Genomic DNA, 27,765 nt, shown 5'->3' on the forward strand with positions numbered 1-27,765 from the left:
TCAAAATGTCCTTTCTATTACGCACAGCCCTGAGCACATGACCTGTGGCGTGTGGAGGCAGACAGCCTTGATAATATATGTGTACAGCGAGAAAGGATGTCGCTAAGTTCTAGACATGTCCTTAATACACAAGACTTCCCGGCATCGGCTCCAGACAGGTTTCCTAAACGCTGTGGTCCAGGAAGTCACTCACCTTTGTGAATGAACTGAAGAATCATGAGAGCAAACCATCCGACTTTCTTTCATCTCCTTTCTTCTTCCCAAGCCTGTCTTGCATAAGCGTGATGACCTTCCATTGGGTGACGGGTGTGTTGTAAGTGAAACGTTTACAGGCACCACAGGAATGACCTGGTGCCTCGCCCACCTCATTAGAATTCTAATTGGGGTGTGTAGGAGAGGCTCCTATAAATGGTAAGGCAATCCTTGGCGCCTGTCTCCCCACACCATCTCTGTCCTTCCCAGAGGAGCCCCAGGAAAGGCAGCAGAAGCCGAACATGAGTGGTGAGTGTGGTGTCTCTCCAGCAGGTCCTTGTGGGAAACCCATACTGCCCTCTGGGTCTGGCAGAGTAGCCAGTTGGGACAGCTGTCTGTCGTGGGGAATCTGAAAGCCGGGCTTCAGTGTTTTAGGGTCATGTTCAGAGGTGACTTTATTCTAGAGTACCTGCTGGGTTCCTCGGGAATATTCCAGTGATGGAACATGACCAGGATGTTTGGAGTGATGGGCAGGATGTGCAACATGACTGGGGGTCACAGTCCCTTTGAGGGCAAGCTTTGTCTTATTAGTACTGCTTTCACACATCGGTTGCTACAGATGAAATCAAGCCAGATAGCATTCTGCATTTCTCAGTACACTTTTTACCAGTTGTCAGCAGCAGGGACGAAGAAAAGCAAATTTCACAGCGTATGAGAGACGCACGTGGAAGCTGAGCATTGAGAGCCAATGGCTGGAATGCTCCTAAGTAAACTACAGGTCCTGCAGGTCTGGCATACTCCCTGGTTTGACTTGCTGTGCGGAAGTCCGGTAGCCGGCACAGCGAGCATGTTGCGAGATCCTGGCTGTCCCTACCAACAGCACCAGGGAAGGCACCCCAAAAGGAACAAGACGTGCAGGTTTTCTGACTCCGTGGTTACTGTCGAGGATTTGGGCCCTGTTAATTACTGCCTGTCATGGTGAGCGGCCTTGGACCTTGACGGCCAGCAATGCCAAACCCAAACAAGGGATGAGTCAGACCTGTAAAGTATGGTGAATGGTGGTTAGGAGCCCAGGAGAGTACCAATCCAGATGTGGAAGGTGGACATGGCCACTTGAGAAATGATGAGGCCAGGTTTTGAGAAAAATCTCCAGATGAGAATGTTCACGTCTCGCCACCCATTCCCTCTCATGAATGCAGGCATGGTTGGAATGCTAGTAAAAGGAGCTCTAGGGACTGAAAACTAAAAGGGAATGGTAGTTGTCATCTAGTGCACGGATCTTCTGCCAGGAAGAGACTGACACCCGGGAATGGGTAGAGCCTTACTAAGGTCAAACAGCAAGTTGGTAGCAAAAATGAACCAAATCCCCAGCACCAAGGTGCCTTTCTTCTATGTCTGTATCCAGATCTGAGCTCATACACGATTCTCTGAAGGTGAGCCCCCAGACCTTTCCCTTGAACCAGGACTTTGGTCACTTTTTTCCAAGGAAGAGTCAGGGATTCCTCCTTGGCTCCTGACTTCTTTGGATACATCTACAAACTCCCAAGACTCTTTTTACATCCTTCTTCCAGTTACTTGGACCAGAGAAATAAATGTGCCCCCTGAAAAGCAGACCATCCCTCTGGGCTCCCTCTCTGGAGACTCCAGGGCACCCAGTGTTGGTGCTGAAGACCAGCTCCCATCCCCCTCCTCCCCCACCCCACCTCTGAGCCCTGGCTCAATGGCCTCTCTCACCTCTCTTAGCATCTGCTCCCTCCTCATCAGAGGCAGAGCTCACTTGGCCTCCAGGCCGCTCAAACTGTAGCTGCCACTTAGGATCATATTCAGGAGTAAGGCTGCTGAAGGGATTGGCTTTCCGCTCTGTCCCTTCTAGTGATCTTGGACAGATTCCTTACCCCGTCAGTCTCTTTCCTCACCTCTAAAACGGATTATCCTCGCCTAGGCAGTGCTCATTAGCACAGCTTCTTAGCACTTGGAGTTTCTGTAGTGAGCCTCTTTTCCCTTTGCCTTGGAATCTTCAGAAAACCTTGTTGGAGATGCCAAGGGAGAGGGAGAGAGACACTGGGTGTGCGTATGATCAAGACACATTGTTTCCATGTATGGAGTCATCGATGAATAAATAAAGGATATTCTATGTTTTAAAAAGACGAAACCCCTATGAGACGCAATCCGTTTTCTACTCCCAGGTGATTTCCAGAGGACCCGTTCTGTTAGGTGCCTCCCTAGCACGTGTCCCGCCAGCCTCCTCCTCAGCTCTGACCCGTGTTCCCAGGTATCCTTGGGTCCATGCACTCTTCTTGTTCACCTACAGTGGTTTCTCTACATTGCCTCTACCCTGCAGGCTGTGATGTGCACATGGGGCGGTCATTCCCCTCCCCGGGGCCCACATGCCAGGCTGGGGTGTGTGCGGGAGTTCAGAAAGTCTTTCTCCGTCACTTGGGAGGAAAGGAAATGAGCTGGGTCTCTTGGGCTGAGAGATAGGATCCAAAAGAGACTGTGTTCCCCTTCCTGAGCCTCCCTCCATTGGGAGAAGGGAGGAGCTTCTCCCCTGCCTCCCCCGTGGAGCAGCTGTACCACTCATTAGTGAAGGAGCTTTGACAAGTAGGAAAGGTAACTATTCTCAGCCCCGGCTGCACATTTAGAATCAGCAAGAAAGCTGCTTTTAAATACCAGGGATGCTTCTCATCCGGAGATCCTGGCTTGATTGGTTTTGGGAAACTCTTGGATCAAGACATCACTCTCCTGGTGACTCCCCTGTGTGTGGAGGCTTGAAGTCCCTGTCAGGAGAGATTACAAGCTCGCTCTTTGGAAAGGAAAAGTGGGGAGTCCTTCACCACTTCCCGTCAGCATGATGTCTGGGCACGGAGTGGGCTGCGGTTAATGATTGGTGCTTTTCCTCCGGCAGCCTCCACAGCACCACGGTGGTTGGCTGCAGCTAGCAGCTTGGAGTCAGATTTTTGTCAAGGAAAATTGGATTCCAGCTTGGACTTGGGTCTAGGTTCTGTCTGAGCTTGTGATGTGGGAGAAATGAGTTCACCCAGCTGAATTTACAAATCCCCTCATCTGTAAATTGGTACAAGGCCGCAGGCTTTTGTGAGTGTTAGAAGATGCAAGCCCGGTGCTCGGTGCTTGGCCCAGAGAAAGCAAAGCTGTCCCTGCCTTGCGCTGGTGGGCTGTTACATGTGAAGTCCTAAGGCGCCTGTGTTCTCCAGCCTGTAGAGGTCCCCTTAGAAGAGGGGGTGATGGGGCCTCACAGCTCCTTTTTCGCTGTTGAGGCGCAATTCAGAGACATTGAGGTCCTTACCCAAGGCCTCTCAGCCTGTCCAGGGTTGATTGCTTTTCACCCCAGGGAACTTTGCCAGCCCCTTCCTCTGTCTGCTAACAGACCCTGGCCTTGAATGCCGGGAAATGTTGCCGTGTTGCTGCACCGAACTTGAGGATATCTGAACGTCGGGAGCAGCTAAAAGTAATTGACACAGACTGGGAAGAAAGGAGGGGAATGTGGCTGGGCAGAGAGTCCTGGGAGCCAGAGGTGTGGCTGCCAGGCCCTGGAGCCTGGGGGCGTGGCAGCAGGAGTGACTCAGTGCTTCGGTGACTTGTATCCAGGGCTAGCCCGGCTTCTAAACTGCTCTGTGATTTCAGTAGGTCACTTCTGCTATTTGGGGGTGGGGGTGAGGGACTCAGTTTTCCGAAATGTAATATGGGAATTGTATTGAATTTTATCACTATTTTCCAAGATGTCCATTGCAATCCATTGTGACATATAATGGATTGTGATCAGCACATTTTTGTAAGGTGAAGTAATCGAGAAAATATTAGAGTGAGTAATGGTATTCAGTTACAGATCAATGTAAGAGAACACTAAAATGTATTTCCTAGTGCAGTCTCTATACTGAAATCTACTCAGCTAAATAACTTTTAGAATTCCCATTACTTGGGGCTGCAGAGCTGGCTCAGTAGTCTAGTGCGCTTGTTCCTGCAGAGGACCCAGGCTCAGTTCCTAGCACTCATATGGTGTCCCAGCCATTCACAACTCCAGTTCCAGGGGACTCGATGACTTCCTCTGGCCTCTGAGGGCACCAGGCACCCAAATGGTACACAGACGTACATACATACAGGCAAATCACTCATACACATAAAAAATAAGAAAACTAGAATTCCCACTAACTCTAGAAATCTATAATATAAAAATACATCTTTGTCTAGAGAAGACATAATAGGAGTAGAATCCAGGCAGGTGGGGGTGGGGGGAGCCCGGCCCCATAACTGTCAGTCCTGCCGTGTTGGCATCCTGCCAGCTCCCTTTCTCAGCCCAACACTTAGCAACCAAGACATTCTCACCTGTCTGCTGCCAGCAATTCCTTTAGAGCTAGGCTGATAAGGGTCGGTTCAGCTGATAGTCATCTCTCTCCACAGTCTGGCCTCTTCCCATGCTGCCCTGCCAAGTGTGAGCCACGGAATAGATGGGCAAAGGATCTAATCACAGGGTCTCAGGGTTAGACTTACTCGTAAATGATAGTAAGCCCCCCCTCCCCAAAAGCAACAACTTAGAAAAATAAACAATGCAGAAGTTCATTTCCTCTTTCCAGGAGATCTGAGTGTAGGTAGACCCGGAAGGGATGGGAACTTCACAGTTCTCAGAGCTCAGGCTCTGCCCAGCCCTCACATCCTACCATCTGTCCCTCACGTATGACCTGTGTAATCTGAGGTGGCTATTGCAAGCCCTATCACATCACTCTACACCCCAGACAGCAGGGTGGAAGAAGGGGGAAGAAAATAGGCCAAGCACATTTGCCAACTGCTGTTCAAGAGGTTTTGTGGCCGGGTGTGATGGGCAGGGTGAGGTGACATCATCTCAGTGCTGGGAGGCTGAGGCAGGGGGATCAAAAGTTCAGGCGAGATGAGGCATGTTCAAAGGGCTGTGGACGTAGACTAGGGTCGTACCTTCAAGGCCCTCCTGGACTATGTAGTGAGACTATCTCAGAACCAGAATCTTCTTCAAAAGAGTTGAGGATGGAACTTCAAAGAAATACTTGCTTCATAATAGCACTTTTCACAACAGCCAAAATGTAGAAACAACCCGTGTCCATCAGCTGAGCAAAAGGTAAAGAACATGTGGTGTATTCCTGTAATGGAATTTGGTTCAGCCATAAGAGAATAAGCTGTCCATACACCCTACAGCATGAAGGAGCCTTGGAAGCCTTGTAACAAGTGAGAGAAGGCAGGACCTAAAGTCTGCCACGTGCTGTGTGATTCCATTTATATCGGATGTCCAGAACAGACAGAACCCCAGAGGAGGAAACAGCCTAGCCGTCAGGAGACAGCGGGGAGTGAGGTGTGACTATAACGGGCCACGCCTCCTGTGGCCTCTTTTGGAAGCTGGATAGGGTTCACACAACATACGAATATACTAAAACCCACGGAAATGTATCTTAAAATGCTTACGATGTTAGTTTTTATGTTATATGCATAGTACTGCAATTAAATTTTTTAAAGACTCATTGGAACTTCTGACCTACAAGTCACTGGTCAGACATGATTCATGAGCATCCCGCTGACGTGACCTATGAAATGCACGGCCTATTAAAGTGGGGGTTTCATTATAGAAGAGGAGGAAGAAGTGACCACTGGGTAGAAGTGTTTAGCAGTCTCCCCATTAGGAACGCTGGTGACATACTTGGGGGGCGGGGAGAGCTGAGACATGTCTGCAGCCTGACACTGGAGCCAAGCAGTAACCCAGCCTAGTGCGGACTGTGAAGTGGCCCAGAGTGGGACACCAGGGGCACTTGCTTGGAGGCAGCTGCCTCCTCCAGCCCTCCCCATCTTCATGCAGCTTAGAAGCTTGTAAGTTGTTTCTCGGGTTCTTTTCCCCGTTTTCCAGTGCCGGGACCAAGCTATACCCCCAGCCTTCCTCTCTTCCCCCAGTGATGTTTACATGTGTGACTTGATGTGTAGGCCAATGAGACTCACCCTTCATCTCTTCTTCCCTTCACCCAAACTGGTGTAGAGCACAGCCCTGAGACTAAACCGTATTCACGAGCTTCCAGCTTGAGGGGACCCTGAGATGGCCGACATCTTCTCCTTACCCTTCCTACTCTTCTGTCGAGAGCAATGAGATGGGCACAGCCAAGGGCCCTTGGCACCCATGATTCAGAGGCTCATGGGTGGGACAAGGTCTGAGGGAGGCCGCCGGGGGGAGGCGGCTTTGTGAACACATAGCCTCCCTGAGCAGCTCCCTCGGGGACAACAAGGCGGACCGCTCCTGTTCATTCACTTCCCCCTGAAGATTGCCGCCCTTGAAGAGCCCATTTCTTCCCCTGCAGATACTCACTGTCCCCTATGTGTTAGGATTCAATGTCGGGGTGGGGGTAGACAGTGCATCCTGAGGACCTCTTACCCCCACTTGCTTCTGGATTCTGAGCCTTACATGGGACCTATTCCCAACAGAAAAACTGGGCACACAGTGACAGAGTAGAGTCAGTAAGATCTGGTGGAAAGGAAATACTGCTTCCTTCTAGACTGCTTTCGAGGCTTCTAGTGACCAAAAGAAGTTTCCACACCAGCCGGTTCTCTCCCAGCACCACCTCGGTGCCCTGTGGCTGGACTCAATCCTGACACTGTTTGGAGTTAGCACAGACTCTGTGGGTGAAGGGCCCAGTTTCACAGGGCTGTGTTAATCCCACAGACTCAAGAAGAAAGACACTGACCCAGATTATCGCCAAATTAAAGGAAGCTTTATTCCTGTACACATCAGAGCTGAATCGGCGGCTGTCTCCCCATAAGGTGGGGTTCATGAGACCAGCCCTGAGCCTGTTTCCTAAGCCCCTGCCCCTCATAGGGCAAACCTAAAAGGTGGGAGATTTTGCACATAAGCATGGTTACAGAAGGGATGCCAGGCAGTTAAGATTTTATGAAGCAGGTGGGGAAATCTTTCTGGAGCGTTTGTTACAGAACACTTCGTGGTTACGGGGTAGGACGCTGCCCAGTTCTGAGGGACAGAAACTTAACCTGACTACAGACTCAAAACGGCTCCTAGGAACAAAACGGAGACTGGCTGGTTTCTCGGCTGCCTCTAGGACCTTGCTTTTGACCAACCAGCTACAAAATTGGGAGGGGGATCGTTCACTCATGATCAAAGGTATGCTAGAATATCTCATAGAACTCAGGAAAATGGTGTATTTACTAGATTGCCACTTTATCAAAGGACACAACTCAGGACCAGGCAGATGGAGAGATGAGAAGGGCAGGGTATGTCTTCACACACACACCCCAGCAGCTCTGATATTCTCCAGCGCAGAAGCTCTCCAAGCTCTCTTTTCTGGTTTTATGAAGGCCTCGTTACATAAACATTGATTGATCACAGAGTTGATTAATGATTAATGATGACCATGGTCACTGATGATTCCATCAGATCAGGTCATGGCACTGAGAGCTCCAGCCTTCTGACCACGTGGTTGGTTTCCTAGGCAACCAGCCACTATCCTGAGGCTGTCGGAAGCTCCCAGTCGTCTTATTAGTTTAAAAAGACACCCACCCTTTCCAAGATTCCGAAATGTTTTGGAAGATTTATGCCAGGAAAAGGCAGAGACCAGATCTGCCTTTCTGATGGTGACAGCCTAGGCTGGGTTCTGCTGACTTCTAGGTGCCTGAGATGCTCTGCTCTTGAGCTTGTTTTCAGTTGTCAGATGGTAGACATCCTGGGTGCTGTCAACAGTTGACACACTGCCTGCTCGTGACAAATACGAGTCCACCTTTCCTTCTTCCTTGAGCTGAGGGAAGCTTCGCGTGTCTCGCCACACCCCCATGTCCCCATGCAGCTACTCGGTGTCAAGAGAGGCAGAGAGGATGACTCTCAGGACTGTGTACCCACAGTACCCACTCAGGAATGGAGAAACTATGACCAAGGCTTCCCCACATCTTGGCTCTTTCATCTGTAAAACAGGTGACTCTGAGTGCAACTCACAGCATTAATGGGCTAAGGCATGTAAAGACTTGGGATGACGGCAAGCACATCAAAGTCCAGTAAGCTTCAGCTAATGCTCTGAGCATCGTCACCACCGTCACCCTGGATCTGACCCGTCTGCTGCATCCCTGGTGGGAAGGATGGGGTCCTTACAGCCCAGGAGCCCTGAAGTTCAGTCTCGTCTTGATCTTACCTTCCAAACACAAGGCACCGGACTCTAGCAAATGAACGAGGAAGGTACAGCCACAGCAGAGCACGTAACCATTAGTAGAACTAAGAAGCGGGTAGACCTGTTGGAGGGAAGCAGACGCTCCATAAATGTGGAGCTCCACACCTTTTCTTACCCCTGTCCCCAGCAGAGGGCCATCTGGAACACACTAGACAGCTCATGGTCTAGCAGAGTGAGCCTTACCTTCTGGTCATGCGTCGTTTGGGGAATGAAGAAACCCAGGGGGGCTCAAGAGGTCTGATTACCTATCCCACAAAACCGTTCTTTCCTTCTCTTTTTCTTTCTTTCTTTGTTTGCTTTTTGTTTTTTGAGGCAGGATTTCTTTGTGTGTGTAGCCTTGGCTGTCCTAGAACTTGCTTTGTAGACCAGGCTGGCCTCAAACTTGGGAGATCCACCTGCCTCTGCCTCCTGGGTGCTGGGATTAAAGGTGTGTGATACCACTGCCTGGCAAAAGCCCTTCTTTTCTTGGAAACAAGAGAAAAAGCAAAGCTCTACCACTTCTCAGAATCTGGGATGCTCAAGAGGTAGTGAGCAAAATTGTAGGAGGCAGGGTTTTTAGAAATCGGAGACCCTTGCCCTAAACAGACTAGTCCCTAGTCCCTGGCTGTGTAAAACTCTGTACATCTCAACATCTGCCAGACAATGTCCTGGATCTGAACTGTCTCCATATGACACTACACTGCAGGAATGTCCCTTTGTGCAAAACGCTTTAACGTATTCTTTCAATAAATATTTATTGAATGAATCAACGAATGAGTGAGAGAATATATGAATGAAAGAGTATGTAGCACCCTGATCCACTGGCAAGAACACACTGTAAAACTCTTTTCTCCGAAAGCAGTGTTTGGCTCACCATAGCAGAGAAAGGGAGCATCTGCCTGAGCTGCTTCAACAGAAGCCCCTATGCCAGGCCCCCCATTCTCTCCAGCTCTCCTTCTCCCTTCAGGGCAGGACCTCTGCTCTGAACAGACAATGTGCCTCACTTTCCCGAGCCTCTGGAGCCTTTTTGTCTGGAATGCAGCATGGCCTTTGGCATCCAACAAAACCCTCTCCTTTCAAGGTCTATATAAATCGCACATATTTGTGGGGCACGGTGTGATGATTTGCCGCATGTGTACATTGGGTGACGTTTAGGTCAGGCTAAACATCTCCTCAAATACTTTTCGTTTCTCTTTACTCATCTTTACTCCTCTCTAACTGTGACTTAGTACCTGTAGGTCAGCATTTCCCCAGCTATCCGTCCTTTCGTAGTTTCCAGACTCTGGAAAGCACCATTCTACACTCAACTTCTATGAGACCAACCTTTTCATGTTCCACAAGTGAATGAGACCACATTGTACTCTGTGCCTTGCTTATGACACTTAACATAATGTCCTCTAGTCCTACCCCATGCTTGTCCTAGAGAATGAGATTTCATTTTTTTTTTTTTTTTTGTATCTGAGTAGCATTCCATTTCATATAGAAATACCACATTTTCTTTATCCATTCATGAACTGTTTTGTGTTTAGGTTGTTTTTATTTCTTGGCTATTGTAAATAATGCTGAAATAAACTGGGTATGGTGGAGAAGGCCAATAACCTCAGCCCCCAGAAAGCTGAGATAGGAACATCATGAGTTTGAGGTTAGCTGGGATATATAACAAGCCCCAAGCCATCCTTGACTACAGAGCAAGATCTTGCCCTCTCCATCCCCTAAAACTAAAATAAACAAGGAAGTAGAGTTTTTGTTTGTTTGTTTTTTTTGTTTGTTTTTTTTGTTGTTGTTGTTGTTTGGTTTTTCAAGACAGAGTTTCTTTGTGTAGCTCTGACTGTCCTGGAACTCACTCTGTAAACCAGGCTGGCCTTGAACTCACAGAGATCCACCTGCTTCTGCCTCCCGAGTGCTGGGATTAAAGGCATTCGACACCAGCAGTGCACAAGGCTCCTCCTCTGTTGTCTCATATCGCTTCCTCTGTCTTTTTGATAGAAGTGATTCCTACCAGGGTAAGAGCATCTCGCTGTGGTTTTGATTCACATTTCCCTGGTGATTGGATATGTTGAGTACCGGTATACCTTTGTGCATTTTTATGTTTTCTTTTAAGGTCAATCATTTTCAGGAAAGCTTTTCCTAATCTCTACAGACCAAAAAAGAACAAAAACAAAAACAAAATATCTCCTCTCCTGACTGCATTTCCCATGCCCCTTTAGTTGAAAGAGAATGGATTCTTCTCATGCCATCATTCACTACAGCTTTTTCTTGCCTCACTTCTTCACTAGTGAAGACCTCTGAAAAGTCAAACTACATTTCACATGTTTCTACTCCAATGTGTCTAACAGTATCTTACAAATAATAGGTCTCACACACACACACACACACACACACATACACACACACACACACTTTGAATACCCCAAATTTACCTTGTTGTATGGATTCCATTTTGAGCTATATTCAAAACAGGATTGTTGGGTTTGTCTGGGGTTTTTTGTGTTTATTTCTTTTTATTTTATGTGTGTAAATGCTTTGTCTGTGTGCATGTCTGTGTATTACCTGTGTGTTCAGTGCCTGCAGAAGCCAGAAAAGGGTGTAGGATCCCCTGGAACTAGAGTTACAGAGAGTTCTTAGCATCCATGTGGGTTCTGGGACTCAAACCTGGGTCCTCTGAAAAAACAGCCAATGCTCTTAACCACTGAGCCGTCTCTCTAGGCCCCAAGACAGTTATTTTTTGATGTTAGTTTTTCTTTGTTGTTTACATATTACTTCTTTCACTTGTGTGCCTAATCATTCAAGTGATGTGCTAGACATCAGAATATAAAGATCAAGAAGATGTATCCTGATGGACAGTCTGTCAACACATATAAATTGGAATGATTTCTGACATTGGGATATTCCATCATATGCTCATCAAAATTGTATTTCATCATGAAAACAGAAACCAGTTTGGTTTGCAGAGGAAGGAGTGATATAGCATCCCAGTCATAACTCAAAAGAATAAGATTTCAGGGGTGGGGATTTAACTCAGTGGTAGAGTGCTTGCCTAGCAAGCGCAAGGCCCTGGGTTCAGTCCTCAGCTCTGAATTAAAAAAAAAAAAAAAAAAAAAAAAGAGAGAATAAGATTTCTCACAGGTTTGTTTGAGCTAAATGCCTCCTTTATCAGGCTGTCTCTCTTAAGCCTTATGTAGTTTCATTCCATTGCTTCCACAATCATCTGAGAAGAAGTGGAGGAGGGTAGCCTTTGAGATATTTGTCCTAAGGAGCACTTTTTCCAGGAGCACTTACAAGTCACTCCTGCTAGTACTCCCCAGTCCCCAGGCCTCTCAATGCTGCCTAAAGTCCTGATTGGTCTTTCTAGCATCCAAAGCCAACACCAAGGATTTAGCAAATCCTTACCTAGGGGTAAAGCATATAGAAGCCAATGCTGACTAGATACGAGAGTGGCAAAATGCATTCGGGTATTGGAGAAATCGCCTCTATTTTCTATCTTTCCTGTACATGCCAGGAAGTGCACTGTGTTTGGGATTGTGCTCAGGAATGTGCTGTCTGTGAACATCAAATGCTGATGTTGGGATGCCTTCCTCAAGGCTCCCTACCGTATTTCCCAAGGAAGGTCTTTCCCTGCACCTGGAGCTGCTGTTTTGTCTAGATTGCCTGGTCAGCAAGCCCTGGAGATCTGCCTGACTCCATCCCTAGCTGGGCTTAGAGCTGCACACCAACATTCCCAACTGTTTCTGCGGGTGCTGAGGGTCTGGACCCAGGTCCTCATGCTTTCACACCAAGGACCTCCCCCACCATGCTGTCTTCTCAGTCTCTCCTGACACAGTTCTAGCTGGTTGAGTGACAGTTCCCTGAGCGTTCGGCCTACTCCTCAAGGCCCGATGACAAGTCACCATGTGGATGGAGAGATTCCGAGCAGAGGGAATAGTTTGGGGAGCAGCCTGGCCATCTGAAAGGCAGAGCATTTATGCAACCTTGGGTCACGTGCATTGCCGGAGTATTTGGATACAGAAAGTTTGGGTGGAAACAAGTGGTGATCATCCTGCTATGCAGAACCGAAGCTTTTGTGTTTTAATGTGACTCCTTCTAGAAGTTCAGCCTCCTGAACTTCTCCTGAACTACCCTGCCTCCTCCACCCATGGATGCCCTTTTAGTATGCTGCACACTTCTCCCCAACCCCCTCAAGACTTCAGCTTCTGATTTCTGTCTCACAGCTTTAGCGGTCCAAAATGTCAACTGGCAGATGCCCGTGAATCGGAGGGCACATCACACAGACAAGTTCTCCAGCCAGGATTTCATTGTTCGGAGAGGACAACCTTGGGAGATGGTGATATTCTGCAACAGAAGTCTTCAGTCTGGAGATGATCTGAACTTCATCGTTTCCACAGGTGCCTGCTCTGCCCCCTCCACACATGCGTACAGCTGAGTTGTCCTTGAGAAGTCATTCGGATTTGGGTTATGTCATTGATTGGTTGACTTTGGTGGCTATGTAGCTCTAAGCATGAGACTTAATCATTTTCAAATCAAGAAGGATGTGGCCTATATGCTCCCTCAAGCCTTGTGATGGGATGCTTTACTGGATGAAGTCCTAGATCCGTGGTTCTCAACCTTCCTAATGCTGTGAAACTTTAATACAGTTCCTCATGTTGTGGTGACCCCTAACCATAAAATTATTTTCATTGCTTCATAACTGTAATTTTTCACTGTTATGAATCATGATGTAAATATCTGTGTTTTCTGACGGTCTTAGAGGTGACTCACAACCCATAGGTTGAGAACCACTGACCTAAAGGAATTCACAGTGTCATCAGAGCCTGATTTCTCCCCAGGACCTACCCAGCACCCTTTTGTCTCCTTCATTTTCTATTTGACAGGTCCCCAGCCCTCAGAGTCGGCCAGGACAAAGGCTGTTTTTTCCATCTCTGGGGGAAGTAGAAGTGGCTGGAATGCAACGCTCAAGGCCAACGAAGGCAATAATCTGGTCATTGCGATCGCCAGCCCCGCCAATGCACCCATCGGATGGTACACAATGAATGTTGAGATCTCCTCCAACGGCAGGGCCTCCTCTCAGAAACTCGGAACATTCATACTGCTCTTCAACCCATGGCTGCAAGGTGGGTCTCTAAACGCCACACTCCCCACAGCCCTGGCGGAAGCAGTGGGTGTGGAAAAGAGGGATGGATGAGATGTGCTCCTTACAGGCTTAGATCTGACTGGAGAAAGGTCGTGGGCTGTGGGCGGAGCAGAAAAGCTGCTGGTCAGAAGGTCTGCACTCACCCAGCTGCGGAACTCTAAGCAGCTACACTCAGCCTCAAATTTGTCCCCATTAAGTGTACATCATGCTGTTATTTTTCTGGGGCTGGCTCCCGTGGGGATTTGTGTGAGCTTTTATATACTGTACAGTATGATAAATTATAATAGACAATGGCTACAGTAAAATTCTGTAATGAGGCAGTACCCTTCTATCTCATCCTTGAGTCCAAATTTTAGACTTTAGGTCAGCTTAGCTTCCCTTTCCGGCCTGAGTCCCCACATGAGAGCTACAAGCATCATAACTCAAGACTGCGTTCTCCAGTACAGATTGCAGGATGGGCCCAAAGCGACCCTTGCTCTAACCCCAGTGCCAGTCTTCAGGAGTGGGAGGAAAACTTACCTCACTGGTTCATTACAGTATCTACTTTTTGTTTCTGTTTTCTTCCTCGTGTGTGTGTATGTATGTGTGTATCAAACAGCGGATGATGTTTTTATGAGTAACAATGCTGAAAGACAAGAGTACGTTGAGGAGGACTCTGGCATCATCTACGTGGGCAGCACAAATCGGATTGGCATGGTTGGCTGGAACTTTGGACAGGTAAAAGGACCATAAAAAGGCTAGGGTTGCATCCATAATACACAACATGCTCAGGGCTTCTAGCAGGCTTGCTAATTTTCCTGCCCTTCATTTCCTGTTCATTCATTTGAAACACATTTGTTGACCATCGGCTCTGCGCTAGACCCTAAGCCAAACACTAAGGATACAGATGAATACATTTTCAGCTTCAAAGGAGTCACAGTCTAGTAGGGAAGGTGGACTCATTACTAAATTGATGAAGTGAAATATTCCTGATGCCACGACACACAAATGAGCAAAAGGCCCAGAGAAGGATCTCGAGACATGATAGAGCTTCTGTTTTGCACATCACAGGAAAATGTGGTGAAGCTCCATCACTGTGTGCACTTGGCCCTTCAGAGTTATGGCCTTGGTTTTGCATTACCACCTGAGTTCAGTGAGTTCCTGGGTTTTCTCAACTTAGAAAATGTTTAGAAGTGTCTTTTCACTTTAAAGGAATTAGACTTGGGCAGCCAGGATACCTAGAAGCCAGGAGTTGGTGGGGAGGTGCACTCTTGCCCGGTCCAGGTTCCATTATGTAGCTAACTTCAGCAGGTGTCAAAGTTGACGCTATGTGTTGACTTCATTAAGGGAGAAAATAATGAGGATAAGAACATATAATACACCCAAGGGTGAGAGCGGGGCTCTCTTTGGTGGGATGGTTTGTGAAAGCCTTTCTTAGGAAGGAGCTTTCGAGCCTGACGAGGTAAGGAAGGCTGCTAGCTGTCTTCAAGAAGGACATTCCAGGAAGAAGGAGAAACAAATGTGAAGACTTAAGGCAACAAGCGCTAGCATGTAAAACAATTTGTGTGTCTTATTTTATAAAAATAGCTTTAGAATGTCTTCAGCCACACATTTTATCTTTATACCTAGTTTGCCAGGAGTCTAAATGATCTCAAGATCACAGTCAGAGACACAAAGGCAACTAGAGATGAGTTTGACTTGATCCATTATTGAACAGATGGAGAAACCAAGGCTAGAAGGATGACTTGTTCCTGAGTCCATGACAAGCTGGGAGTGGACTGTGCCATGTTATCCCTTTATCATGCTGGGTGATTGTCTGTTTGTTCCTATTCACTTAGTGCATGCTGGAGTGGACTGTGCCATGTTATCCCCCTTTAGTGGGGCATGCTGGGAGTGGATTGTGCTGTGTTGTCTCCTATTCACCTTAGTGGGGCATGCTGGGAGTGGACTGTGCCATGTTATCCCCCATTAGTGGGGCATGCTGGGAGTGGATTGTGCTGTGTTGTCTCCTATTCACCTTAGTGGGGCATGCTGGGAGTGGACTGTGCATGTTATCTCCCCATTAGTGGGGCATGCTGGGAGTGGACTGTGCTGTGTTGTCTCCCATTCACCTTAGTGGGGCATGCTGGGAGTGAATGTGCTGTGTTGTCTCCCATCCCACTAGTGGAGTGGGTTCAGGCTCATGTAGAGTGAGAGATCTGGTGAGGTTGCTGGTAAACACTGTCCCTCAATAGCTGTTAGCCCTGAAGGCCACAGAGCCAAAGGACTGAGTTGATCCTGTAGTCTTCACCATTGTGCTTCTTGTTCCCATAATTGACAACAACAATGAAATGGGTCACTTCTTTCATCTTCCCATTATAAACAGTTTGAAGAAGACATTCTGAACATCAGCCTCTCCATTTTGGATAGGAGTCTGAATTTCCGCCGTGACCCTGTCACTGATGTGGCCCGCAGAAATGACCCCAAATATGTTTGCCGGGTGCTGAGTGCCATGGTAAGTAATAGGAATTGATGGTAAGTACTGCTTACCATGTTGCCGTGTGACTGCATATCAGACCCATACACTCCTTGTCTCGCGTGAGCGTTGCCAAGCGCGTTTGGTACCTATGACCTTGCCCATTTTGCCAATAGAGAACATGGAACTCCTGTACATTAAGGAGCTTGCCTGACATTACATGGTGACCGAGAAGCAGACAGAATAGTCCCAAGCCTGGCTAGTTTCCAAGCTCTTTCTGCCATATGGCAAGGCCGGTAGTAGATGGAGTGGGGAACACCTAAAAGGATGTGATGAAAAGCTAGGCCTCTGCACCATCATGAGGCCTCCTAGGAAGGGATGTATGTGCCCAGTGAGACTGGAATGTGCACCTCCTTGGAAGTATGGAACCCCCAAGTGTCTCAACAGGAGGACAGCAAATAACCCTACTCATTATCTAGACAGAGAGAGGGCACAAGGGGCTAATGGGACCTGTTCATGGCGTGCCCCTGTTAGTCCAACAAGGTTTTGAACCTCTTTCCTTTCTCATGGAACTATCTATGAGAAACCTATCCCACCATAGCGCGCCGCGCGCACACACACACACACACACACACACATCCTGGAGGCATCCATGGCTCTATACTCAGTGTACACAGAATGTCTCCATCAAAAAGTGACCAGACAGAGGATCTACCTGCTTAAAAATGTAAAGCTCACTGGATGTGGTGGAGCCTGAGGAGGCCAGAGGATCATGAGTTCCCAGTCAGCCTGAGATTCACAGTGGGGCCCTGTCTCCACAGAAGGCTGCCAATCAAAGTGAGTTCTTTCATTCTAACTTTCCTGAACTAAACGATCACCCAGAAATATCTTTAGTGTCTTTTTGCTGGCCTATGGTTTAGGCACATCTTGGACTATTCCCCAAGCTGCCCAGTTACTCTGCTAGAAACCCGAACAGGCTTTGGATGGCATGCTGAAGCCTTAGCTTAATTAGGGAGGACTTCTCTAGAACAAAGGCTTGCAGGAAAGAAGTGAGGTGGACCCAGAGACACTTAGAACCAGACCCACAAGGCCTAGAATAGCCAGGACAGTGAATGGAGTGGAGGGGGACTGGGCTGGACCTTGCAAAAGCAGGGTGCTTGGATAAAGGGGTAGTCAGTGGAGGCAAGTAAAACTGGAGTTCAGGGCCACTTAAGAAGCCAAGTTTCCTGCCAGCAAATAAGAGTACGTGAGTCCGGCCTTGAAGCCAGCTGGCTCGGCAGCTGCTGACTCACTCTTAGCCTAGGGCCAACCCACTCTATCTCAGGGCCCATTTCCTCAGACGTGCCCTGATGCTCTCTCCAGACCCTCCTCTTGGGCTGGGTCAGCCCAGGAGCTAATTATGGCTTATGCAGAGCTTTGAAGTCCTTGGCTTTGAGCCAGCAGTGACCTTACCCCGAAGCACCTGTGACCCAGGAGCTGGTGAGCTGCTTGCTGGTCTTCCACGTTCAAGGACACACTAGCTTCATGGTACCACTAGAAGTGAGACAGAGCTCACCTCTGGGCTGGGGGCTAGGGAAGGCTGGTGGCTTGTCCTGGGTCTTCTGTGTCTGCTGTCCACTTTCCTGAGCCTTGGTACACTCATATGCTCTGAAGAGAAGGGGCAGATCTGATGGGTCGAGAAATCTATGAGGTCTCAGTTTAACCTCTCACTGTTTAGTTGAGATAAATGGCCAAGTTGAATGGAGTCTGAAAACTAGACAGCTGGAGAGGTACCTCTGGGGCATCTCCTTTTCCCTTTCTCTGTACTGGAATGTGAAGGCCTAATGGTCAGGGAGACAAACTGATTCCCAAGATCACCAAGGAGACAGGCAACAGGTAGTGCTTATGAACTGTTTGTCTCTCACCTGGCGGTGTGTAAATGTGCATGTGAGTCTGTGCAGTGCTGAGGACTGAACCCAGGGCTGCACACATGCTGGCAGTAGTAGTACCCTATACTGACTACCACAGCTAGCAAGTACCTACTAGAGCTACACAGCTAGGCAAGTACCTACTACTGAGCTACCACAGGCTAGGCAAGTACCTACTACTGAGCTACCACAGGCTAGGCAAGTACCTACTACTGAGCTACCACAGGCTAGGCAAGTACCTACTACTGAGCTACCACAGGCTAGGCAAGTACCTACTACTGAGCTACCACAGGCTAGGCAAGTACCTACTACTGAGCTACCACAGGCTAGGCAAGTACCTACTACTGAGCTAACACTGAGCTACCACAGGCTAGGCAAGTACCTACTACTGAGCTACCACAGGCTAGGCAAGTACCCTGCTACTGAGCTACCACAGGCTAGGCAAGTACCTACTACTGAGCTACATCCCCAACCCTCTTTTATAACTTTTATTTTCAAGAAATCCAGGACTATACAAAAGTAGAGAGGAATATACAAGTTCCTACATACCTGTCATCAGTTTCAACAATTGTCCACTGAAGGCTGGTCTCACTTCATCTCTGACCGTTCTCCACAGACGACTTGATGAACCCCAGAATTGCCTCCTTTGCTATCATTTCATCTCTAAGTACTTCATGCATGTCTCTAAAAGAAAGGGGAAAAGAGAGCACAGGTCTCCTGAGTCCTCATCCAGTGTTCTGTCAATGCTGCATTCCTTAGACTAGAACCATGCTTAAGTTGGATGGATAAATGAACAAATTAATCAATGAATGAAGGAGAAAGAATGACAATATTTCATCTTTGTTTTTTCTAAGAATTTATATGTTAAATGTCAAGAGTAATTTTTAGAAGATGGGTACATGTGCGCGCGCGCGCACACACACACACACACAATAGACACCACCCACACCCCCAAGCAGACAGCCATTGTCTTCTGCCAACAGGACTTCTGGGCCCAGTCTTGCTGCCGACAAACTGTGGAGTCTCCTCCTTCTGTGTCATCCTGCAGCACAGAGCTGATGTCATTCAAGTGCAATCAGACATGATCCATTAAACAAAGTACTTCTAAACTCATAAACCCCACTCCCCTTAAGAGATTTGCTACAGTTTTCATGACAGAAAAGTGTACTCAAGGCTTCATGGCTTCCCCACCTCCCACCCCGTGTTCTGAATCCTGTAAGTCACTCTGGTAGGAAAGACATGGTATTGATTCACTTGGATGTGGGGGGTGTTTCTGCACAGATCAATAGCAATGATGACAGCGGTGTTCTTTCTGGGAATTGGAGTGGCAATTATGCTGGTGGCCTGGACCCAAGGACCTGGAATGGCAGTGTAGAAATCCTCAAGAACTGGAAAAAATCTGGCTTCAAGCCAGTCCAATATGGCCAGTGCTGGGTCTTTGCTGGGACCCTCAACACAGGTAATACGGGTGTGGTGTGCCTTTTGTGGGTCAGTGGGTAGTAACAGGGTGTGTTAACATGCCATCTTCACCACAACCAGCATCCTCACACTGACCTTGTTTTGTAGTGCTTCGTTGCTTGGGGGTTCCCTCTCGGGTGATCACCAACTTCAACTCAGCTCACGACACAGATCGCAACCTCAGTGTGGATGTGTACTATGACGCCATGGGAAATCCCCTGGAGAAAGGCAGTGACAGCGTATGGTAAGTAATCAACCATTTCAGTGGGCATAGAGCACCAAGTCTGAGCACCTCGCCCACCTTCCCCTGGAGCTCAGCTCCGCACTGGAACTGGAAGGAAAGTGACATGTGAGCCAGAGCATCGTTGAGGTAGAAATGCTGCCCATGCTGATCATGTACCTTGAAGGACCTGCAATGCAGCCCTAGGAAGGGTCTGATGCCAGTGGAGAACAGAGCCAGGAATTCCAGGAGTTCATCTTGGGTTTATAGCATCCATTAGGCCTGGTTTCACTTGAGAAGTTAAAACTTGAAGCTACTGATTTTCAAAAAAATACCAATTTATCTCAATCTGAGCAACCCATATGACTTAAGAATTTTTTTTCCTTCTCCAGGGGTTGCTGTTAGTGCTATTTGTTTGTTGTATTTCCTTTTTTAAATTTGAGACAGAGAACCACTCTGTAACCAAGGATAACCTCAACTCAAGATCTTCCTACTTCAGCTCTTGAGTATTAAGTTTATAGGTGTATGCCACCATGCCTAGCTTATTTTCTTAAAAGATGGCAAAAAAGCAATACATTTTCTCATATCTTATATACATTTATTATGCATCTTAGTTGACAGAATGAAAACATATTCTGGGTTGCAGGTGAAAATAAGAAAACATATATGTTTAGGCATCATATATTTCTAATCATAAATATGCCATTGTCACATGTAGCCATATGTACACAGATATATGTAATTTATAATAGATGCTGGCTAGAGTAGGTTATGTAAAACTTAAAAATGTATAACTACTTATAGCAGTGTGTGTACAATACATGCATATTATTACAACCATTTAAGGTTATACCATATGATAGCTTATTACCAGTTGTTATCAATTGAAAATGGTATATATATGCATGGATATCTGTGAGTCTCTCTATATAAGGTACCACACACAGTCAAGAATCCATTGCTTAAATCAATTTCAAAGGACAAATATGCATAATTGTTCACAAGTATCCACGTGACTAGATAAACTTTATAGCAGATAGCATTTTTGTTCAACTTTGAGATTGTTTACATAACGTATTATTTATTATTTCCAAAACAAGAAGGTCCAACTTTTCTGAGCTGTCTTTAGTCTGATAGAATAAAATGAAACCAAAAATAGAAAAAACTGGGGAAAGTTGTTAATACAAATAAAGAACCCTGTGTCGTCAGCCGAACTAATCAAATTACCCCCTCCCCTCTGCAGGAGAGTGAGTGCATATAATTTACCTATAGTCACATGACTTGAGGATGTTTCCCGGGGGCTTATATTAGGATTTTGTTCCTTGCTTTGCAGATATACAGCATTCTCTCAAGAGACATCAATACTTATGACAAGAGTTTTGCTTTCCAGTTTCCCACAAATGAATATTTTTTTTTCTTCTTCCCTAATTTTGCTTTGCTGTTGTGTCTGGAATCTTCTCATGGTCATTTTGATACTGGGGGTCACTCTGCTACAGGAGGGGGACAGCTGGCCAAAGGAGGGCAGTCTGACTCATCTTTGGGGAAGGTCTCTTGTCTTAGGCCATCCATGATGGCCCTGCACACACACCAGGAACTGCAGAGAGACCAGAAAGCCTGAGACTTGGTTCTCCTATTGGAAGCATTGGCTGCAGTGTTGGGGACAAGGGACTACTGGGTGGGGCATGAGGTGTGGCTGCTTAGCAATTCAGCATGGTGTGTGATGGCCAGGCCAGTGATTCAGATTAAGCCATGTGAGAAGCCAGGGAAGGAATCCTCCAGAGAGCCTTCAATAAAACAAAAAGGTGGGGCTTTTAAATTGCATTTATTTCCTTGCCAACTTAGTAATTTATTCCCAATATAATCACCTTTAAGACAAGTAGGGCCTGATGGAGACAGAGCTGGGTAGCTCCACCGTCATTCCGTTGGCTGCAAGGGAAAATTCCAGATCTAGAATCAGACTGTTCCTGTGGGTCCCGACACCCGCGCTCTCCTAACTACTTTTATGGATTCCTTCCCAGAAGGCCATGGGAATGACATCTGCTCCCCACCCCACTCCCTGACAGCTGTGTGTGGAGAACCAGGCCTGGATGGTATTGGAACAGGGAGTCCCCAGCTTTGTTTCCAGCTCTGCTACCCCCTTGCTGTGGATTTGTGCAAGTCCTCTTGTCCTTCTGTTCCCAAGTTTCTCCACCAGTGAAGCCTAAGAGTTGGTCTAGGGCTCGATCATCATTCAAACCTCTTGCCAGCTCTTCTAAGTCTCAACCATATTCTTATTCTCAGGCCATGAGTTTGGTATGAGATCCAGTTGTGCCCTCCACAGACCTGCACATCAAGGTCACCCAGGGAGAGCAGAATTACTTCCCTGTTATAATAAGCTCTGCTTAAGTTTAGGCAGAAAGTCTTGGGTCCAAATCTTTGCGTCATGAATGTTGGAAGATTTAGATTTAAACTTCTGTCCATACGAGCCTAGAGTTACAGAAGGTGAGGATCAGTTCGAGTTGCTTAGCAACAGTAACAGCAGCTGATGCATGGCTGCATGCCGAGAGTGTTCTGACATTGACACTTCACAAATCATGAGGTAGCTAGAGTGGCCTTGTTCCCAAAGCAGTTCAAATCGGCAAGCTTGACTCAGCACTTGCCCTGGGACACTGGGTGCCAAGAGGTCAAAAGCAGGGACTGGGCTGGGTGGTGGTGGCACATGCCGTTAATCCCAGCACTTGGGAGGCAGAGGCAGGCGGATCTTTGTGAGTTCGAGGCCAGCCTGGCCTATAGAGCAAGATCCAGGACAGGCACCAAAACTACACGGAGAAACCCTGTCTCGGAAAAAAAAAAAAAAAAAAAAAAAAAGTGGGGACTGCACTAGAGTCGTTATAACCTCACGCAAAGAGCAGTGATTAGGGAGTAAAAATGGAGTCACTGGGTGATGTGCAAGACTCAGAGGTAGCACTGGGCTCTGAGCAACACACTCTCCAAATCTAGAAAGATGTCTTGGTGAGAGCATGTGTCTGTGTATGTATGTTTACATGTTGGGGCATATGTGTGCCACAGTGAGCATGTGAAAGTCAAGGGACAACCTGTGGGCATCAGATCTTTCCTCATGTGGCTTCCAGGGATGGCACTCAGGTCATCAGGCGTGGCGGGCAATCGCCTTCACCCACGGAGCCGTCTCTCGGGCCCTGAGCAGCTCAGGATCATGCCCATGCTAGGCAAGCAGTCTGCCATGAGCTGCATCCCCAGTTAATCATGGAGTTTTGAGCAAATAGTATCGTATAAACATACTCTCCTTGCCATTGAATATCCTTCAAAAGCGAAATTATTTTAAATGTAATATAATCCACCATGTGTTTAAACTATTATCCCTTTTCTTACTAATACTATGGTATTTATTTCCTGTTTTCTCTCCCTTATACTTGAATTCACATTTACTCCGTGTAAGATGTTGGATCACTTTTCTTGGTGCCACAGTTTATGAATTGTCAAAAAGGAATGGTAATTATTTCCAGTTTTTAAGAGACATGGATTAAAGGAGTTAATACAGGGTGGTGCTGTAAATCACTGGTAGAGTGCTTGCCTAACATACACAAGGTCCTGGGTTCGATCCCTACCACCACACACAAAAAAGAGAGTAAATATACTGAAGGCAGTTAGAATACTTAACGTTCTATGTTCACCCTCTCTTGGCTATTGCCATTTTTATAGTATACATAATCTTTTAAAGTTCATTTCTTTTCTAATCATGCAAGTAATAAGCAATTTTCATGGTTAAAAAAAATGAAACACTACACAAATAGTGTAAAATTTGTTTTCTATGTATTGTATATACCATAAACTGTTAATTTGGCTAACACAATTGAAATATTAGAGGCTAACTAGGTCCAATATTTTCCAATGTAGGGGACCAAACCGAGACTTCAGGCTTGTTAAGCAAGTGCTCTACCTCTGAGTTAAGTCCTTAACTCCTCTACATTTTTTTTTTTTTTTTAGTAATTTCATTACTACTCTGTGTATGTTCATGACACTGAGCACATGTGTAGGTCAATGAATTACTGTCTCCTTCCGCCTTTACACTCTCCCAAAGAGCCAGCTCGGGTCTACAGGGCTGCCTGGCAAACACCTTTACCCACTGAGACATGTCGCCAGCCCCAGGTAGTTGTCACTGAAAAAGATCCGTGCATACATCACGCACATGTGTAGATGTGTACACCGTTGTCTAACAAGATTTTGTAACTAATTTTCTGCTTTGGTTTTATTTTAGAACATCTAGTTGCCAGTTGATTTGTTTGTTTTGTTGTTGTTGCTTGGTTGGGTTGGGTTTTGGAAGAAGTATTTGTTTGCTGTTTTTTTTGGGGGGGGGTTGTTGTTTTGGTTTTGAGATGTGGGTCACTGTGTAGCCCCGTCAGGCCTGGAGTTCACAGGCTCCTGCTTGGGTATCTCAGGATTACAGCTGTGCACCACACACACACACACACACACACACACACACACACACACAGAGCTTTCATTTGATTTTCCTACTTGATGCTCTACTTCAGATAACCTCTCCTTGTTAAGTACGACCTTCACTTTGCTCGTCATTTATTTTACAGCTGTGTGATATTCTATTTATAGCTGTGCAACCAGTTATCTGGTTATTCCTTTATTGGCGCCTTTTTTCTCCAGCACGATTGCTCTCACAAGCAATGCTGGAGTGGAGTACCTTAGCCTGGACAACTGTGCTTATTCATAAAAGTGTTTCCCCCGGAGAAATCCCTCAGGGTGGAAATACTGGCTTAGTGAGTATGCAAATTTCTAGAGATTTTTATACTCGTTGCCAAATTGCCTTCTGCAAAGGTCAGACGATTTAAGTCCCCACCAGTGGTAAGCAGTAACACTTGCTTTCTTAACTGGAAGTGAACAAGGCCCCCAGCCTAGACTTTAATCTCTGCTAGGCTAGCAGGCAGAATCTGCAAGGCTGTTACAGTTTCTCTTTGTCATTTTAATCTTCTTTTAATAGCATTGAGGTTAAAACTACTGTCATATGTTCAGTCATCATTTATACTGCTTATGAAAACCGTGTTCATCGCTCTTTATTGGCATGTTTTTCTTTTCTTTTTGTTTTTATTAATGTGTAAATATTTTAAAACTAATATGGTAAGTCTCTGTCTGGCATACATGTTGTACTTATTTTTCTACTTTATTGGGAGTTGTTTTTTTTTTTTTTTTTTTTTTTTTGTCATTTTTTTTGCTCTCCCATTTCCAGACTAGATAATCCAAGTGGTCTGCAGATCTCTCTTCAAATATGTTTATTCTTACTCTGTTATAGCTATCCTCCTAATAAATTCATCCATTGAATTATTCAATTTCAGATATCAGGGAGGTTGCAGTTAAAGTGTTCCATTTGTTTTTTCTAAACTATTTCTACTTATCTGCCAGAAGTCCCCCTCTTTCTGTTCTCTGTGAATTTGTTTCCCTTGATGTCATTGATTCTGGTTGCAGTCACTTGAAGCCCTTGGCTGACATCTCCAACATGTGGCTGTCTTCTCTGTTGGGGCTAAATTCATGTCATTGCTGGTCCTTTGTATGTTGCGTTACTTTGACTTTACCCTAGGTGTGATAAACGGCAGTATTCTCTTGCTCTGTACTAGCAAAACCCTTGGGGGACCCGGATTGCAAACCGCCACAGTACAGCGGGAGCAGTTCCGTTCCATCCTTTTTGCCGGGCTACTCGGTCTGCCTCATGCATGCATGGTTCACCCAGGCGTGTGAGCAGTTTATCCATGAATTTGGGGTCCTTTCCCTCAAGTCTTACTTTTCAGAGCAGACCCCTCACTCTCCTTGGTCGACCCAAGCTCTGGTTCCTGTGTCTCTGCGCCTCAGTTCACAGTCCTTGGAGGATTTCAGGGAGATGATGCCCACCAACACCCTCGGAATCTCTAGCACAGAGTGCGCACCTGCAGGGAGGCTCTGGGAGCTGCGTTGTTCGGCTGGAGATGTAGTGTTGCCGCTCACTTGTTACTCGCCCTTCTGTCTGCAGGAATTTCCATGTCTGGAATGAAGGCTGGTTTGTGCGGACTGACCTAGGCCCCTCGTACGGTGGATGGCAGGTGCTGGATGCCACCCCCCAGGAGAGAAGCCAAGGTAATCCTGCCGGACTGCTGGAGCTTGGCTCTGCCATTTACAGGAAGAAGTAACCCAAAGCCCTCTCTAGCTCCACAATGCACAGTGGGATGAAGTGTTGTTGTTGTTGTTTGTTTGTTTTTAAATAGAGTTCTCCTTATTTTGTGTTGCTCACGCTGCTGTTTAAATGGATACCATCATTTTTGCTGGGCTGCTTGGTCTACCTCATGCACACATGGCTCACCCAGTCATACGAGCAGTTTATCCATGAATTTGGGTTTCTTTCCCTCACGTCTTGCTTTTCAGAGCAGACCCCTCACTCTGCAGCCCCTCCAGCTGTTGGTACCACTGAGGAGCCCTGGCATGTGTCAGGCGACAGGGAAAAGGCACCCTCCCTTGTCAATAATTACTTCCTCCCACTGCCACCAGCAGCATGGCCCTCCCAGGGTGGAAGTCCCATGGATTCAGTCCTGTTCTTCTTCCTGTGACAGGCACAAGGCAATGGTGGCGGCTGCCTCCACCCCTGTATGCCTCTGGCTGGCTAGGCTCCCCTTTACACTGCCTGCCTTGCCCCTTCTCAAGACCCGTGCATTCATTTTTGTCTCTTACCTCCTTCTCTCCCATCAAAGATGGATCTCAGGCTCTCTGGAGTTTTTCTTCTGCCTCTAACCTCTAGAGAAGCCTTTCTTGTCTGTTACCTTCATTTTGAGTTGTTTCTTTCAGAGTAAAGAAAAAGTATAAGCTAATATATATTGTATATATAAACAATATACATATATAATTGAAAGCATCGGAGTAGCTCAGATAGTTATCAAAAGACTCAGAATAAAAATTCAGTCTTACTGTCCCCCTAATGTCCTTACCCTACCCGATAACACCTGACCTTTCTAACAGACAAGTGGAATGTCGAACATTTGGGGCTGGAGGGGAACCTTTTGGATATTTTCTAGCCACTGTTTTTTAGACTTTTCAGTGCAACTTGTAAGCAGTTATAAAATCGAGTTGATGAATTGTGACCATGTCAAGAAGTGAAAACAAGACAGAATAGAAAGGAGAATAAAGTAAAATATCAGGACTGAGAAGACTAACTGTTGACCCGCTAAATGTCTCGAGTGTGCCAGGATATCAAATTTACTTCCTGTGATTTATGGTTTAAAAAAATTCTGGGTCACCCTGTCCCCTGTGTATAAAAAGTTATGTGTGCATATTTTTGTTAGTTTTGTAAACATGTGTATGTATATATATATATATATATATATATATATATATATATATATATATAGTGTGTGTGTGTGTGTGTGTGTTTCTCTATATGTCTATCTTTGTCTAGCCAAATAATCTACCTGTGCTGACCCCTAGAGGAGAAAAGTGAAGGGTGGGGTTAGGACTCAGAGGAGTAAGGGATCCCATGCACTAGATGTTCAGGAAAGACTTCTAGAAACGGAAGGTCAGTGAGCCTTTGGGCTACAGTGATTTAGAAAAGCAGCACTTCACAGCCAGACTGGGCTAACATCAGGGGGTCAGCTCAGGTGACACACGTATAGGACATACAGTTCAGCCTGTCTTAAGTGGAGTTGGACCAGGGACTTGGTATAGAATGATGGTGATGGGTAGCTGCTCTGTGCCATACCGAAGGGTCACAGTCAGGGCTGAAGCTTGGCTGGAGTGGAGGCAGAGGACTGACATGTCGGCAGCAGGCCCTCAGAGTCAGTTCCTAGGCAGGCTGGAGAGGATGAGCTTAGCCATTGTCTGCTGCATCCAGACTTTGCATCTTGGCCACCAGGTGTGTTCCAGTGTGGTCCTGCTTCGGTGAACGGCATCCGAGAAGGTGATATAAACCTGAATTTTGACATGATCTTCATCTTCGCGGAGGTGAACGCGGACCGCATCACCTGGATCTATAATAGCAGGAATGGCAGCCAGAAGCAGAATTCTTTGGACACTCACTCCATCGGCAAATACATCAGCACCAAGGCCGTGGGCAGCAACTCTCGCTTGGATGTCACAGACAAGTATAAGTATCCAGAAGGTAAGATCGGTGCTGACGGAGTAATGCCACATGGAACTCAGTGACGGGTGGACAGCTCAGGGAGTGGCAAGGGAAAAAAAGCCTTTACCCAACACCCCTACATCTCAGTCAGTTCTGCCCAAACGGTAGG

General features: G+C 46.6%; 1 protein-coding gene across 1 annotated transcript in view; it reads left to right on the top strand.

Annotated features, from left to right (window-relative positions):
* The first annotated feature begins 399 nt into the window (after positions 1–399).
* The window catches only part of Tgm3 (transglutaminase 3), a 38,356-nt gene continuing 10,990 nt past the window's right edge, over positions 400–27,765 (top strand). The window contains exons 1-9 of the mRNA XM_028878550.2: positions 400–501; positions 12,572–12,745; positions 13,232–13,471; positions 14,090–14,208; positions 15,836–15,964; positions 19,114–19,291; positions 19,399–19,534; positions 25,524–25,627; positions 27,390–27,635. Coding sequence (XP_028734383.2) covers positions 495–501; positions 12,572–12,745; positions 13,232–13,471; positions 14,090–14,208; positions 15,836–15,964; positions 19,114–19,291; positions 19,399–19,534; positions 25,524–25,627; positions 27,390–27,635 — 1,333 coding nt within the window. The 5' untranslated portion in view covers positions 400–494. The remainder of the gene's footprint in view (positions 502–12,571; positions 12,746–13,231; positions 13,472–14,089; positions 14,209–15,835; positions 15,965–19,113; positions 19,292–19,398; positions 19,535–25,523; positions 25,628–27,389; positions 27,636–27,765) is intronic.

Source organism: Peromyscus leucopus, chromosome 4, assembly GCF_004664715.2.
Source record: "Peromyscus leucopus breed LL Stock chromosome 4, UCI_PerLeu_2.1, whole genome shotgun sequence".
NCBI lineage: Eukaryota > Metazoa > Chordata > Mammalia > Rodentia > Cricetidae > Peromyscus > Peromyscus leucopus.